Consider the following 17,967-nt stretch of genomic DNA (forward strand, 5'->3'; position numbering starts at 1 on the left):
ACTTTATGGTGAGATTTGACTACTTCTGTGCTTTCCGTGGCCTTTAGAGCTGTTTCGGCACTTGGCCGATCAAAATATTATCAAGACTGAAGAAATCCTGCAAAAATGGAGGAGGAATGCTCACTGATGGCTTGTGCTGGGCCGTGCTCGTTGTCCGGAGCAAATTTGGGCTTTGGAGCGATAAAAAATGGCTGAAGAATGCATGCTTCCTTTGAACTGGAGCGCACACAGGCATAGATATGAATAATATAAAAAATAGCCTTTTTTCCTTTGTAAGGAAAAAGACCATTTTACACGTTAAATTCATGAAAAACAGAGGCGGGAGCGACATTGTAGCAGAAAATTAATCCTAGCTGTTGGATCGCGTGATGGCAGATCCAACGGTTGCGATTGAATCGCAATATCGCTATCAGCGGGGATCGAAGGACGGGGGCTTTTATATATGTGCGACTTCCGATATAGCGATCGCCGATATCGCTATCGGCGATCGGCTATCGGGGGTGGAATGGGCGATGGCTATTATATATGCGATAGCGATGGGAGCGATGCGATAAGATCTGGACCGTTGATCTGAGGGTAGATCGGGCGACTGCCGCGCGATCGCAATATCGCGTCGACGGAGGTCTAAGGGGCGGGCTTTATATTTAATTGCGATGCGATATGCGATATATGGCGATAAAGGGGAAATATGAGGAAATGCAATGTTTAACGATAAACATATGTTTTATTGAAAACATAGGTTTATGCGGTAAAACGATAAAAAGCGGATATATGAGGGATAAGGGAAAATGCGATAGGAAGGGCTCCCGATAGCGATATCGCTTCAGATGCGATAACGATATCGCATTGGAGCATGAGGAATGGGGGCATATATATATGGGGCCAACACTACTTCTATCTCCGACAACGATATCGCGTCGGAGGGGGGAGATTTCTAATCGGAGGAGGGATTTATGCCTTTAAAAGGGTTATAAAGCATCGGAAGGGTTTTTAATGCATCGGAAGGGGGATTGTTAATGCAATGGAAGAAGTCGAATGCATGAAAAATAGGGTTTTATGAAGTAAAAGGGGTTTTATGCATTGGAAGGGGTCCAAAGCATTGGAAGATGGTTTAAAGAGGAAAATGAGGGTTCTTACTAAGTTTCAAATAAACTTAGTAATTCCCAAGGCATATTTATGGTTATATTTCAACCAGAGGGAGGGGATATGTATATAAAGGGGATTTATAACATATTTTTAATAGAGGAAGGGGAAATAAGAAGGGATTTATATAATAGAGTTAGTAATTAATATGGAGTTTGTGAAGAAAGCGCTGAGTATAGAAATCTTAGGCTACAAAGGGGAATTAGGACTTTATAGAAGAAATATGAGCACTCCTAAGTAAAGCAGATCTTTATTTAGGCAAATGTTATGGAATATGATGAATTTTAAAGATATCAAGCAGATCTTAACATCTTTAAGGGGAAATTAGTGAATGATTTGGGGAAAAGGAAAAAGGGGAAGTTAGTCATGCCTCACTTGAGTTGCTCCAAGGGAAAGTTGCCTTGCACTTGTGATCTGAAGTAGATTAGCACTTTGAAACACAAAACTGGATCACAATTCATCATTCTGCCACCTTAAAACTGCCTACCCAACCTACTCACCTAACATTTTTTCTTCTTTTTGTTTGGGTGCACTTGAACTAGAAAACCCAGCTTTTCATCTTTTCTTTTGGCTATCCTCCTACCTAAATCTACCCTTATTACTTCCAGGGGATTAGATTAAGCTTTTGAGCACCCTAGCTTCTCTACCTATCTAACAATCTGCCAAGATTAAATAGTTTGGTCAGATCTTTATTCTCTATCTTCTAAAACAAGCAATTTAAACCTAGGGAGGCCAAGATTAAGCTGTTTGGCCTTCCCTTAACCGTGAAAAAATTACAATTTTGAAGTTCTTCAAAGATGGAACTTTTGTAGCATGGAGAAGATGAACATATTTGGCACTTCCACTACCAATCATGAAATATGAAACCTATTGCAATAGGAGGCTAACAGTGGCTCCACTTGGGGATGGCTTTTCCTTGTGAAAAGTCAAGAACAGCAGGTCAGATGGCCTTATTATTCAATTCTTGTTGTACTCTAAAAACTTCCCTTTGTTGGCTGCTTTATTGTATATATGATAGCACACTTGAGGAGCTTAGGGCCTTCACTTCAGGCTTCAACTGCAGCAAGCTACTGTCCAAAACAAAAAAAAATCCTACTCACCCTAATCAGCACTTACTTTGCTGGTTAGGTGAAATGAAACAGCCAATGCAGCCACTTAAGCATTATAAACATCAATGACCTTTGCTGCTTGTGTTTGTTGGTGCTTGAAATGGAGATCTTGCAATCTGATGTAGCTTTGTTAACCATTGAGAAGATCAGAAAAGTCCTGATCTCCTTTGCTGAATCTAAACACTGTACAAAAGGGTCCTGCAACATATATACACAATTGCTGAGCTGAATTAAAGAGCTGTACAAAGGTTTAGGATGACTATCATGCCTTTGAATTGGGAAATCACCAGCATCTTGATATTGAGCCTTACAGCCTGCTAATGGAGAAGAGCACTGATTTATTTCATCACTCAGTCTGTCTGCTGATGGATTACACGGAACATGGAAGGATACTTGCAATTTGTTACATTCAGGCTCATAAGGAACTTGACTGATTTGCACTTGCTGCTCCTTCCTCTCTTTAAAAAATTCAGATGACTGAAAATAAAGCGGCGGGGAAAGAACTTGGATCACTTGATTACATACTGCTGCTTCCAAGTCTTCTTCGAATTGGCATTCAGTGGCACTTTGGGGCTGCAAATCTAGAGGTAATGCATTAGGAGCAAGGATTTGACTCTCCTCTAGATGGCCAATATCAACATTTGATGACACTTGACTACGAGTTGCATGATAATTATCCTTAATGAACTGAAAAGATTCAAAACAAAAAGGTAAAGTTCCTTCGCTGAAATCAAAATTCTCTGCATTTTCCTCCTTTTCTTCATAGTTGAAATGAGCAAGCCGATCACTGATTTCAGGCTGCTGAACCTGAACACTGCTTTCTGCCAAAATAGCACCTGATTCCTCTGCAAGGCTGATTTGGATTTGAGGTGCATAATCATCATCATACAGATCATATTTGGGCAAACAACTGAAAGGAGAAAAGCTATCATATTCACACAGAATATCAGGACACTGCTCCTTCACATATGGATCTATGAATATGTTATCTGATTTGTGGTAGGTTTGTTCGTGAATATTGTTGAGCCTCAAACTTGCACTTCTTTACACATCCTCTCAGCCTCCTTTTCCTACTCATATCCTTCTTTTGCCACTCATTTCTTTCATCAAATTGCTCAAATCATTGTATTATAGGACTTTTTACATGATTTTCTAATTATGCTAACGACTGTTGTTGGTTTAGAATTTTGGTACAAAGTGCTGCGTTTCCGCAGCTCACACAGGGTTTCCGCAGCTGATCCCGGTTTCCGCAGCCAACCCTGGATTCCGAAGCTGTTTTCTTAAATGCTATGTTCCAGGTGTCCTCCGGGTAGAAGAGCCACATGGGAAAGTTCGTGGAACCAAGGACATGGTGTGTGTCCTTCCAGCCCACCCAAACTGGTCATATAAACCCGTGGTCAACGCGGAAGAAAAAACGGTCAAACGGAGGTCATTGGCGGTGGCACGGCTCTGCGTGTTCGGTTTGGAGCACGTAAAGAACAACTGGCCTCTTCCTCACCCACGAGGACCGTGGGAAACAAGAATCCAACAGAGGATTGATAGCCCATAACGACCGTTGCCTAAATCCGAGGACAGTGCCAGATTACGTGTTTTTACACAGCTGATAGAATAGCCCAGTTTGCGTTAAGTTAGTTTGCTTTCTCTGCTATAAATAAAGCGTCTCTAAACGCTGAATAGTTAGTCTTTTAGTCTTTGTAATCAGTTGTAAACTCTGTTGAGACATATTGTTATAAGCATTTTGTAAGCTCCCCACTGTATTTTTCATATGTGCTGTTAATACATGAGAAGACCATTCTGTTTCTAAGCGTGTAACTGATCTTTTGGATTGGTTGAAGTAGGCGGAGGGCCCCTGTCTGCTACAGCCACTGTACAGTAGTCTTTACTTTATTTTCTTGCATTTCTTTTTTCTGATTTTCATGTATATTAATGTACAGTTTGAATTGCTGCATTTTATTTTCCTTTAACATGTATATTATTGTACATAAACTTTGAATTATGCTGATTTACATTTATGCACTTTTGTTCATGACTGATCAGTGTGTTTTTGCAGATTTCTTAGGAGCCCGGGACAGTTTTCTTTCTTCTCTTTTTACAACTAGTGGCATTTGCGATCGTCTTATCTAGACTGTTGATCTTTATTTTTGATTTTCATTAGTATCATTACTTTAGTTTGCACTTTACTTTCTGCTCATAGCTTATCAAGTTGTTCATCTTTTGATGGCTCTTTTTATCATAATCAACTAACTTTAGTAGAGACAAAATATCACTTAGTGCAGCTTGGTTTATTTTGTTTTAAGACTCACATTGCTAACTTGCTCATAACTCTTTCTTACATGATCAATCCAGCTGAAGGCAAAAAGTTTAAGGGAAAATCAAGTGGTGTGATTTGTCACCTAGATTTTACATTGCTTAAGATTTAATTGAAGAGTTAAAGTGGTTGTTCTTGTTTTAATTGAGTTAATGTAGATGTCATTTTCATTTTCATTTTCATCAGCAGTAGAGGTACTGGGCCGATGCCATTGGTCTTTTATTTGATGCCTTTACTTTCCTTTAAAGCTTTGATTTCATTTCAGTTATTGTTCAAGCTTTCTTTAGAATACTCTTTAAATTCCAAGAAATCATTTAGAAGTCGCCACAAACACACACATTCACTCGCTGATTACATCTCCATCACATCACATTAGGAAAGATAAATAAAAAACAAACTAAAAAGATAAAAACGACAAAAGATTAAGAAAAGGTTATCTAAGTACATATAGTACACCTGACTTCATCAGCTTACGAGCCCCGGGTTGACATTTAAAAGTTGCAATTTAGACATCACTAAATTGACCAAACAAATATCACTACTTTCCTTCTACAAAATAGTTGTGTTCTGGTGCTCTAAACATTCAACTTTCATTGCGATCTGCTGCATCATTTCCTCTGTTTCTTTTAACAAATAAAGAAGTTTTTCTTCTTGCTCTGCCTTGCGTTGTTCCTCTCTAATATTCAGATTTGCCTCCACGTCCACAGCCATGTCTTGCATCTGTTTGATGGTGTACGGGCTTCTTTCTCTCAAACGATATTCAATTTCTGCATCAAAAGCTCTTGGATAATGAAATAGAGCTAAATCAGTGGGAGGTCTTATATTCAAAAGCATAGAATGATAAATTTGATTGAATCGGTCGGAAAATTACTGAACCGTTTCATCTGGAAGCGTTCTTAACTGATTATATTCTTCTATGAGCATGAGGAAATTGACTTTGATCATCCATCTATCAAGGAAGAGTTTGAGAAACTACTCAAGATTAGAGATGCTAGCCTCAGGCAAGGTCTTGAACCAAGTCCTAACTTCGCTTTGCAAAGAGAGGCCGAAAAGCCTAATACTAACATCCTCATCTTCTACTTCAAATATGTTAAGATAGTCTTCAAAAGCTTGGATATGCTTTTGAGCAGTAACTCCATTCTCTCCATAAAATCTCGAGAGATACTCAGGATGATCTTTAGGCAAAGGATTGAGCGTGGGAGGCAAAACGAGAGGCTTATATCTATCAGGAACCTTACGAGGCACGGGAATATGTACAGGGATTGGAAGACTGGGCTCGATTTTTGGTTCCTCCTTGAATGTATGATGATCTTTAACAACATTAGAAGACTGCTGCTCTAATGCGCAAGGAGGCTTTTCAACAACGTTTTCCAAAGGAAAATTATAAGAATCTAATCTAAAATCGTCTTTAAAGTACAATATACATTGCAAAAGCATGATCTGGTCATATAGTTCTTTCGGGTTCATTTCTCCAGCGGAGTCTTTATTATGAGCATGATGTGGAGTCGCCAGGTGGATGAATTAACTTTGAAGTGCTTGATCTCTGTCCATCGTCACAGATCAAAGCTAAACATGAAATAATTCTGAAGAAAGGGGGGATCTTCTCCAGGGAATGAGATTTTTTGAGATTATTTTGATTTTTTTTGGGATTTTTTTTCAAAACAGATCAAGGATTTTATTCAAGAGGCAAACTGATCAAATATTTAGATGTGCAATGATAAACAAAATGATTCAGTCCCCAGTTGAGTCGCCAATGATGTTATCACTCAGGTTGTTCTCTTTGACTCCTAAGGGAATATGACCGAGGTAACCATAGACCAATCTTTAGATTGCAGGTCCTAGCCTACCTGCAATTAGAGAGGGTTCTCTCTTTATGATTTAGCTTTGTTTTAGGGGTGATTTTAGGCTAGATATGATGTGCATGGGTTTGATTTATGTTTGGTGGATTGGTTGGTGTTTTCAGACAGAGTTGGCATGTAAAGTGTAAGAAGTTCAGACCATTGGGCATGTAGTCAATGAATGTGAACTGATGGGTGTGTTTCTTTGGTAGAAGAGAGGAATACAGAGCAGGATAGCTACACATGACACAATGTTAAATGCCGGAATTAAGATGAAATGGAGGTCAGGGGATGAGAGGCAATTAAGGATCTCTCATCCAGCCAAAGAAGGAAAGTGGATGAAGGCTAAATAGGAGCAATGAAGGATTCCTAGACAGCATTCAGAAATGAGAGAAATAGCTTAAACATGATCAATTAAGTATGCATATTCATCACTAATTCAGAGGAAAACATATAAAACCACAAAAATTGAGCACAGAGCATATAGAAAGAGTTCTGAGCTATTCTTTCTTTCTGCAGCTTAGATTGTGATATATAGATGATACATACACATATAAACTGAAAAACAGAGGTAGGAAAGACTTATTGAACCATGAGGAAGCACGAGAATTCCATATTAAGCTCTTCAGCCATTAAAACCACAACCAACCAGTTCAGAAGAAAATATTCCAACAATATTTGATTATAAAAACTTTCAGGCTTACAACGCAAGTCTAGAATGAGAAAAACAACGAACCAACCAACCCTTAATACATAGCTCAGGGTGGTATTTATAGGAAAAATATCTACAAAACAAACATGAGGGAAGATCTGGGGAAATAACTCTGATTAACCTAACTTATCCTGAAATAAATGTAACAAATATCTACTTAAACTGCGTTGGAGGCAACAACATTCAAAATGGGGCTTTGAGGTGTCATTTTGGCTCTGTGTTGTTCATTTGGCCATAACTGTGCTTTGGTTTCTGCAGCGCTGCCCTTAGGTGGCTTTGATGCGCATTAACTCTGATCTGATGAGCCTTTAATGGGCTTTTACTGCTTCTTTGACTTGGATGGAGGCCTTTTAATGTTTATTTGCCTTGGCTTGAAGTCTCTCACTGAAAATCTCTAACTGATACATTTTGCCGCAACTCTGATATACTTTAATACTTGAATCGGGACCCTTTCTCTCCACTGATACTCTTTAACTGTCAAAATCGCCCTTGCCTGCCACTTTATGGTGAGATTTGGCTGCTGCTGTGTTTTCCGTGGCCTTTAGAGCTGTTTCGGTGCTTGGCCGATCAAAATATTATCAAGACTGAAGAAATATTGCAAAAATGGTGGAGGAATGCTCACTGATGGCTTGTGCTGGGCCATGCTCGTTGTCCTAAGCAAACTTGGGCTTTGGAGTGATAAAAAATGGCTGAAGAATGCATGCTTCCTTTGAACTTGAGCGTGCACAGGCATATATATGAATAATATAAAAAATAGCCTTGTTTCCTTTGTAAGGAAAAAGACCATTTTACACGTAAAATTCATGAAAAACAGAGGTGGGAGCGACACTGTAGCGGAAAATTAATCTTGGCCGTTGGATCACGTGATGGCAGATCCAACGGTTGCGATTGAATTGCAATATCGCTATCGGCGGGGATCGGGGGACGGGTGCTTTTATATATGTGTGACTTCAGATATAGCGATCGTCGATATCGCTATCGGCGATCGGCTATCGGGGGTGGAATGGGCGATGGCTATTATATATGCGATAGCGATAGGAGTGATGTGATAAGATCTGGACCGTTGATCTAAGGGCAGATTGGATGGTTGCCGCGCGATCGCAATATCGTGTCGGCGGAGGTCTAGGGGGCGGGCTTTATATTTAATTGCGATGCGATATGCGATATAGGGCGATAAAGGATAAATATGCGGAAATGCAATGTTTAACGATAAACATATGTTTTATTGAAAACATAGGTTTATGCGGTAAAACGATAAAAAAGCAGATATATCAGGGATAAAGGGAAAATGCGATAGTAAGGGCTCCTGATAGTGATATCGCTTTGGATGCGATAGCGATATCGCATCGGAGCATGAGGAATGGGGGCATATATATATGGGGCCAACATTGCTGCTACCTCCGACAACGATATCGCGTCGGAGGGGGGAGATTTCTAATTGGAGGAGGGTTTTATGCCTTTAAAAGGGTTATAAAGCATCGGAAGGGTTTTTAATGCATCGGAAGGGGGATTTTTAATGCAATGGAAGAAGTCCAATGCATGAAAATGAGGTTTTTATGAAGTAAAAGGGGTTTTATGCATTGGAAGGGGTCCAAAGCATTGCAAGATGGTTTAAAGAGGAGAATGAGGGTTCTTACTAAGTTTCAAATAAACTTAGTAATTCCCAAGGCATATTTATAGTTATACTTCAACCAGAGGGAGGGGATATGTATATAAAGGGGATTTATAACATATTTTTAATAGGGGAAGGGGAAATAAGAAGGGATTTATATAATAGAGTTAGGAATTAATATCGAGTTTGTGAAGAAAGCACTGAGCATAGAAATCTTAGGCTACAAAAGGGAATTAGGACTTTATAGAAGAAATATGAGCACTCCTAAGTAAAGCAAATCTTTGCTTAGGCAAAGGTTATGGAATATGATGAATTTTAAAGATATCGAGCAGATCTTAACATTTTTAAGGGGAAATTAGTGAATGATTTGGGGAAAAGGAAGAAGTGGAAGTTAGTCATGCCTCGCTTGAGTTGCTCCAAGGGAAAGTTGCCTTGCACTTGTGATCTGAAGTAGATTAGCACTTTGAAACACAAAACTGGATTACAATTCATCATTCTGCCACCTCAAAACTACCTAACCCGCCTACTCACCTAACATTTTTTCTTCTTTTTGTTTGGGTGCACCTGAACTAGCAAACCCAACTTTTCATCTTTTCTTTTGGCTATCCTCCTACCTAAATCTACCCTTATTACTTCCAGGGGCTCAGATTAAGCTTTTGAACACCCTAGCTTCTCTACCTATCTAACAATCTGCCAAGATTAAACAGTTTGGTCAGATCTTTATTCTCTATCTTCTAAAACAAGCAATTTAAACCTAGGGAGGCCAAGATTAAGTTGTTTGGCCTTCCCTTAACCGTGACAAAATTACAATTTTGAAGTTCTTCAAAGATGAAACTTTTGCAGCATTGAAAACATGAACATGTTTGGCACTTCCAATGCCAATCATGAAATATGAAACCTATTGCAATAGGAGGCTAACAGGTGGATTTGGTGGGAGGTTACTACGACGTTGGGGATAATGTGAAGTATGGAATTCCCATGGCATTCACAGTTACCATGTTGACATGGGGAGCCCTTCACTATGAAGTTGAACTTGCAATAGCTAGAGAATTGGAGAACGTTAGGAATGCCATTAGGTGGGGTACTGATTATTTCATCAAAGCAAGTGCCACTAAAAACCAGCCATGGGTTCAGGTAAACTAATTATTATAACATTTAAATCACACTAAGGCTCACACTAACTAGCATTTATAGTTTTTTTTTTATGATTTTGATTTTTAGGGGCAAACTTTAACTAATGAGAATAGAAAATACTATAATTAGATTTACATAGAACATATGTTTAACTGTTTTTTTTTTTTTTTTTTTTTTTTTCAGGTGGGAGATCCTATTGCAGACCATAGCTGTTGGCAGAACCCAGAGAGAACGGACACTCCAAGGACTTTGTAAAAAATAGATAAATCCACTCCAGGGACAGAAATTGCAGAAGAGACTGCTGCAACATTCGCTGCTTCCTCCATTGTCTTTCTAACCATTGACAATCCTTATTCCCATCGCCTCCTCAAAAGAGCTAGATTGGTATAAGATTAATCTCTTCCAAATTGAAAGTTAAATTAATCTAAAAAAGCAATATCCCCTTCAATTTTTTATAACATTCACATAATTGAATATGTAATGTATTATTCCAGATCTTTCGTTTTGCTGACCAGTACTGTGGAACATATGATGGAGAATGCCCTTTCTATTGCTCTGTCTCAGGCCATGATGTATACTTTCCCCATAATGACACATATTTTCAAATTAAATACAAATTACTAACACACCATTATTTAAAAGTAAATAATGAGTAACTTCATGATGCCTTATTCTTCTTCCTCGGTCAATATGCAGGACGAGCTTGCATGGGCAACATCATGGCTGTATAGGGCAACTGGATTGTCAAAATATACCAAATACATACTTCAACAGAATTTTTCTACTTCCACTGAATCTGACTTCAGCTGGGATCTCAAATCTCCAGGTGTTCAAGTCCTCATGTCTCGTGTAAGTTGATATCTACATAAATCATATTAATTACCAAATGTTCAAGCTAGTCAATTGAGATAAAAGTTTGAAATCTTGTCACTTGACCTTCAACTTACTCACACTATCATAAAACTAATAATAAAACATGGCAGCTATATTTCTCTGGAGAATCCAACTTGGAAGTTTACATAAAGAAAGCAGAAGCATTTCTCTGCTCAGTTCTTCCAGAAAGTCCTCATTTCAAACTTTCCACAACACCAGGTAATTGAAAATTTCCCCTTATGCTATGGGTTTCAAAGTTAAGCTCCTTAACAATGTTTAATATGTTGCATTTGGACAGGAGGATTGTTTCAAAGTTAAGCTCCTTAACAATGTTTAATATGTTGCATTTGGACAGGAGGATTGTTATATGTTAGAGATGGTGCAAATACGCAATATGCTACAAGCATATCATTCCTTGTATCAGTATACAGTGATTTGTTATCAAAATACAAGCAATCCCTGCAATGTGGCGATCAAATCTATGAACCAAGCAACCTGATTGCATTTGCCAAAAAACAAGTACATATACATATTGGATTTTTCGTTTTTGCAAAATATTTAATAAAAGACCATAACAACTTATCATACTAGTGTATCTATTTCCACATTTTCAGAATTTAAGAAATTCAAAGTTAGTTAGATATCTGTTTTCTGAATCCATCACATTACATATCTACATTTGTAATGGATATTGAAGACAATATCTAAATAATTTTATTCACAAAAGTCTCTATTAATATCTAAATAATTTTATTCACAAAAGTCTCTATTGAGAAATTCAAAAGGATCCATCACATTACATATATACATTTGTGATGGATCTTGAAGACAATATCTAAATAATTTTATTCAAGAAATTCAAAATTAAAATCTCCATTGAGAGATTCAAAATTATAATTTGATTAGTTTTCATATCTACATAGGTTAAAGAAACCAACAAAGTATTTTCTTACGCATCTGCATCTGAGCTGACACCACCTTGGTTATCTGGATGCAATAATGATTTAGCTGTGGACTACATTGCGTTTAATATTGTAAAATTTACAGGTTGATTACATATTGGGTAAAAATCCTATGGGCATGTCTTTCATGGTGGGTTTTGGTGACAAATATCCACAACAAGCTCATCACAGAGGGTCTTCAATAGTTTCAATATACGTGGAGTCCACAACGATGTCATGTACCGAAGGTTTCATGGTGTGGTTCTTGTCCTTCCAAATTGCAGATACCCAACGTAAAACATTCCACTGCTTTTTCACTTTATTCTTTGAGTCCAAATCAGTTCTATGCATCATTACACCAACGTGGAGAAGTAAATATATATACCCACCAATTTTGGTAGCTTTGTCTGCACGTTGTCCTTTATGTTTGTTGGGGTTTAGCAATCAGTTGCAGCAGCAATGGGTTACAGGCTCACTGTTGGAAGGTTTGTCTGCATAATTCTTGCTACAGTGCTGTCAGCTGATCATCAATTTGTGTTGGGTGAGTTTGATTACAAAGATGCTCTGCATAAATCTATTCTGTTTCTGGAAGCTCAACGTTCAGGAAAACTGTCTAGTAGGAACAGGATCAGTTGGAGAGGAGATTCTGCTGTCACAGATGGACACATGCAAAATGTAGTAATATAATTACTCCTTTTGGTATTGCCATCTAAGTCTGAATGCTTTGCACAATGAGAAAATAATATTAATGGATGCTATAGTTCATATAAACTTGTCTAGAGACTACTCCCATGAAAATTTGCAGCCTTTTCAATTAAAAAACACGGGTTACCTGCCTTAGATTTTTATATTTTGAGCTGGCCATGGTCAAGCTAAATCAGATTTGTTTCACTGGTGAAGTTAGTGGAGTGTTGCTGGTAAACTGGTTTCATTATCATTATGGTCTGCTCTACCCTAATGGCTAAAGCCATTTCTAGTTTATTTGTTTTACGTTTGGGGTATTTTGACTATGATTGCAAACTGATAAAAATAAGTATTGTCTGTACAAATATTTCATTATTTCTGTTCTGTCATTACTTATGCCGTGTAAAATGTATCTTGTGTTGCAACTATAATTATGATTAAAAGGTAGGAATTTCAAAATGAAATGCATTCTGTGTTTATTTATAATTATATAAAAAAATAAAAATTTCAAAATGAAATTAAAAAAATTGAAACTGTTTGTGTGCTCAAAGAAATTAAAAAAACCCAAAGATTTGTTTATGGATCCATTATATTAATCATTTAAATTTAAATTTATTTCTAATCAATTAATGCGGCTCATTTAATTGTCTTGAAAAGCTATATTAGTAAGTTTTAAAATAGTTCTAAATATTGACCATTTAAATAATTTATGTGATAAATTCCGAAAACAAATCTCTAAATGACTCTACTAAAAAAACCACCTTTCATATATATATATTAAGATGCAGTTAATTTGGTAACCAAATTCCTATTCCATGCCGTTCTTTAAACCTATTGTCTAAATTTAGAGATTTACTTATAAGGATTTAGATTATCATTTCAAAACAGTAATTAGTTTTTTTGTTATCCGATTAAATTCCATCACTTTATTTAAACTTATTGTCTAGATTTACTAGTGGGGGTTTAGATTATCATTACAAAATAATAACTATATTTTTTTCCTTTCCCATGATGAGCACTTTGCCCACCAAATTTCACCCTTTTTATTATTTAAACTTCTCGATCTGAGTGATGAGTTTTACATTATCACTGAGATCTGGGCATTGCCAGCACAATTGAAATAGATATTGTCTGTGAAAATATTTCATTATTTCTGTTCTTTGAATGTACCATGTATCCCACGCTCAATTACAATTTCAATTGAGCTTATTGTCTGTGCAGGTATTTCAATGAATGTACCATGTATCCCACGCTCAATTACAATTTCAATTGAGCTTATTGTCTGTGCAGGTATTTCAACATTGTGTATTATCATTGAGATCTGGGCATTGGCAGCACATTTGAAATAGATATTATCTGTGAAAATATTTCATTATTTCTGTTCTTTGAATGTACAATGTATCCCACGCTCATTTACAATTTCAATTGAGCTTATTGTCTGTGCAGGTATTTCAACATTGTGTATTAAAGATATTGTTGTATCCTTATTAATTCCAATCGCTCTACTTTCAATTGCTCTACTTTCAGATCAATACGTGTTTTAGATTCTATGGCTACTCAGCAATTTTCATTTTTCCATGATTACAAACTATTGTCCCAAGCCAGGTAAAAATCTAAAAGATTTGTAAGTTAAAAAGAAAACTGGCTAATGAATTTTGATGGAATGATAAAACGTAATAATGATATTTTTCACCAAGTTTGTTAAGTTTTTAAAGTAAGGTGGTGATATTCTTCATAAAAATTTGAACGGTCAAATCCATGTCTTGGTTGGCAAATCCTCTCGATTATTGATGCAATGGTAAATTAAATACCGACCCAACAATGAATTCTAAATTAAATTAAGTTTGCTACGCTTTAAAGGATCCCATTAACACTCTCCAAATAATTTTGTGAATATAATATTTAGTCCAGATCCTACCAATTCCTGATAAGTTGGTACATTAGATAACTATCCACAACTTAATTTGAATTAAGGACTCTTCCTTGAAAGTGACAGGTTTGCTAGGGTACCATCAACATTCTCCATGCAAATAATTTGTGCATCCAATATGTAGTCCAGATCCTCAACAAGTCTGGAAAGATACAATGATGTTTCGCATGGTTTTTACTGTGTTTTTGTGTAGGTGGATTTGGTGGGAGGTTACTACGATGCTGGGGATAATGTGAAGTATGGACTTCCCATGGCATTCACAGTTACCATGTTGGCATGGGGAGCCCTTCACTATGAAGTTGAACTTGCAGCAGCTAGAGAATTGGAGAACGTTAGGAATGCCATTAGGTGGGGTACTGATTATTTCATCAAAGCAAGTGCCACTAAAAACCAGCTATGGGTTCAGGTAAAAACCAGCTATGGGTTCAGGTAAACTAATTATTATAGCATTTAAATCACACTAAGGCTCACACTAACTAGCATTTATAGTTTTTTTATGATTTTGATTTTTAGGGCAAACTTTAACTAATGAGAATACTATAATTAGATTTACATAGAACATGTGTTTAACTGTTTTTTTTTCAGGTGGGAGATCCTATTGCAGACCATAGCTGTTGGCAGAACCCAGAGAGAATGGACACTCCAAGGACTTTGTACAAAATAGATAATAGCTGTTGGCAGAACCCAGAGAGAATGGACACTCCAAGGACTTTGTACAAAATAGATAAATCCACTCCAGGGACAGAAATTGCAGCAGAGACTGCTGCAGCATTGGCTGCTTCCTCCATTGTCTTTCTAAGAGCTGACAATCCTTATTCCCATCGCCTCCTCAAAAGAGCTAGATTGGTATAAGATTAATCTCTTCCAAATTGAAAGTTAAATTAATCTAAAAATGCAATATCCCCTTCAATTTTTTATAACATTCACATAATTGAATATGTAATGTATTATTGCAGATCTTTCGTTTTGCTGGCCAGTACCGTGGAACATATGATGGAGAATGCCCTTTCTATTGCTCTGTCTCAGGCTATGATGTATACTTTCCCCTTAATGACACATATTTTCAAATTAAATACACATTACTAACACACCATTATTTAAAAGTACATAATGAGTAACTTCATGATGCCTTATTCTTCTTCCTCGGTCAATATGCAGGACGAGCTTGCATGGGCAGCATCATGGCTGTATAGGGCAACTGGATTGTCAAAATATACCAAATACATACTTCAGCAGAATTTTTCTACTTCCACTGAATCTGACTTCAGCTGGGATCTCAAATCTCCAGGTGTTCAAGTCCTCATGTCTCGTGTAAGTTGATATCTACATAAATCATATTAATTACCAAATGTTTAAGCTAGTCAATTGAGATAAAAGTTTGAAATCTTGTCACTTGACCTTCAACTTACCCACATTATCATAAAACTAATAATAAAACAGGGCAGCTATATTTCTCTGGAGAATCCAACTTGGAAGTTTACAGAAAGAAAGCAGAAGCATTTCTCTGCTCAGTTCTTCCAGAAAGTCCTCATTTCAAACTTTCCACAACACCAGGTAATTGAAAATTTCCCCTTATGCTATGGGTTTCAAAGTTAAGCTCCTTAAGAATGTTTAATCTGTTGCATTTGGACAGGAGGATTGTTATATGTCAGAGATAGTGCAAATACGCAATATGCTACAAGCATATCATTCCTTGTATCAGTATACAGTGATTTGTTATCAAAATACAAGCAATCCCTGCAATGTGGCGATCAAATCTATGAACCAAGCAACCTGATTGCATTTGCCAAAAAACAAGTACATATACATATGTATATTGGTATATTGGATTTTTCCTTTTGCAAAATATTTAATAAAGGACCATAACAACTTATCATACTAGTGTATCTATTTCCACATTTTCAGAATTTAAGAAATTCAAAGTTAGTTAGATATCTGTTTTCTGGATCATCACATTACATATATACATTTGTGATGGATCTTGAAGACAATATCTAAATAATTTTATTCACAAAAGTCTCTATTGAGAAATTCAAAATTAAAATCTCCATTGAGAGATTCAAAATTATAATTTAATTAGTTTTCATATCTACATAGGTTAAAAAAACCAACAAAGTATTTTCTTACGCATCTGCATCTGATCTGAGACCACCTTGGTTATCTGGATGTAATAATGATTTAGCTATCGACTACATTGCGTTTAATATTGTAAAATTTACAGATTGATTACATATTGGGTAAAAATCCTGTGGGCATGTCTTTCATGGTGGGTTTCGGTGACAAATATCCACAGCAAGCTCATCACAGAGGGTCTTCAATAGTTTCAATATACGTGGAGTCGACAACGATATCATGTACCGAAGGTTTCATGGTGTGGTTCCACAGACCAGCACCGAACCCAAATGAATTAACAGGTGCAGTTGTAGGAGGGCCTGATCGCCATGAAAGGTTTGAGGATTGCAGGGCCGATCCGAGCAAGCTTGAGCCCACAACGTATATCAATGCCCCTCTCGTGGGAGTCCTGGCTAAGCTCGAGAGTATCAGGGTGAAATCACCAATTTAAATTTGAAAGGTTATGCTATTAATTCATTCTTTGTTCTAAGTTTGCTTTCCGTTGTGGCTAGGTTAATTAGCCAATGGAAGAAAGTATATGAACTTTGTTTATTCTGGGCTCTAGGATTATTTTTTGGGTCATTTTAGCTTGTTGGATTCCATGGCCAGATTGAAGGCTTTTCACTGCTACTTCCATCCTGGATCCTGTATGCAGAGTAGGCTTTGTAAATCGCTTTTTCCTTTTAAATAAAGTAAAATTGTATCACTTGTAAATAGAGAGACTTTACGTCTTGGATCCTGTACGAATAGGGTTTAATATGGCTGGTCAATTCTCTCCTCCTTTGCTTTATTGATTATAAATTTGTATTACTTGAAAAAAAAAGAGAGTATATGGGGTCTCGAAGCTATTACATGAAACATTCATTTTCTACGTTGGTTAATCGAGATTTAACCTTATTGTTATTGAATATTATATATATATATAAAATATTATTAGTTTTTGTTAAAAAAATAAAAAAAATTGAAACATGCACTTTTAGACAAAGTTCCAATAACAACGCCAATACTCTTATACTTACACCAACACTCTTATTTTTACTATTAGTATGTGTTTTGCACTAGTATACTTGTTTAGGGGTTTTATTTAAATTATGTGTTGTAAAAGTTAATATAAAATTAAGTTATTTCATAATTTTATTATAAAGTGTATTTTATTCACTATGCAATATTTTTAATATTGTTTTTAAGTTAATTTTTTACTTACAATTTTCATTTATAAAACAACTTTATTGTAAGGGAGATTTTTTATTTGTATAATTGAACTTATATGCAAAGTTAAATGAGGATATATATATATATATATATCTATATATATATATATATATATATATATATATATATATTCATAACATTAAGGAAAATTTTAAGGATGAGAATTTATCTTAAAGTTTAAAAATTTTGGCAAATCTTACTATTTCATAATATGCAAAGTGTAAAACATTTTGCAATTTGTTTGTAAAAGAATTAAAGTCTTTAAAATTTTGGTAATTTTTAAGGTAAAATAATTTTATACTTTAAATTTTGGATGAATCATTTTTAGAAAAATTAGAAATTGGTGAATCTCTTTTTAG

General features: G+C 36.2%; 2 protein-coding genes across 2 annotated transcripts; both read left to right on the forward strand.

The window, feature by feature from the left end:
• Positions 1–7,976: 7,976 nt before the first annotated feature.
• LOC149254985 (endoglucanase 8-like) lies at positions 7,977–10,956 on the forward strand. Its single transcript, XM_089454904.1, has 6 exons — positions 7,977–8,150; positions 9,644–9,856; positions 10,040–10,107; positions 10,351–10,420; positions 10,553–10,705; positions 10,840–10,956. Exons 1-6 carry the CDS (start codon positions 7,977–7,979, stop codon positions 10,954–10,956), a joined length of 795 nt encoding a protein of 264 aa, XP_089311030.1.
• Positions 10,957–12,085: 1,129 nt separating this feature from the next.
• Positions 12,086–16,235, forward strand: LOC149254986 (endoglucanase 8-like). The gene is made up of 8 exons (XM_089457150.1): positions 12,086–12,345; positions 14,478–14,690; positions 14,870–14,937; positions 14,992–15,130; positions 15,241–15,318; positions 15,443–15,595; positions 15,730–15,838; positions 15,918–16,235. The coding sequence occupies exons 1-8, from the start codon at positions 12,130–12,132 to the stop codon at positions 16,148–16,150; spliced, it is 1,209 nt and encodes a 402-aa protein (XP_089313276.1). The 5' UTR covers positions 12,086–12,129; the 3' UTR covers positions 16,151–16,235.
• The last annotated feature ends 1,732 nt before the right edge of the window (positions 16,236–17,967 follow it).

Source organism: Pinus tabuliformis, chromosome 7 (genome assembly GCF_031772625.1).
Source record: "Pinus tabuliformis cultivar Carrire ecotype Pingquan chromosome 7, CPIR1, whole genome shotgun sequence".
Classification (NCBI taxonomy): domain Eukaryota; kingdom Viridiplantae; phylum Streptophyta; class Pinopsida; order Pinales; family Pinaceae; genus Pinus; species Pinus tabuliformis.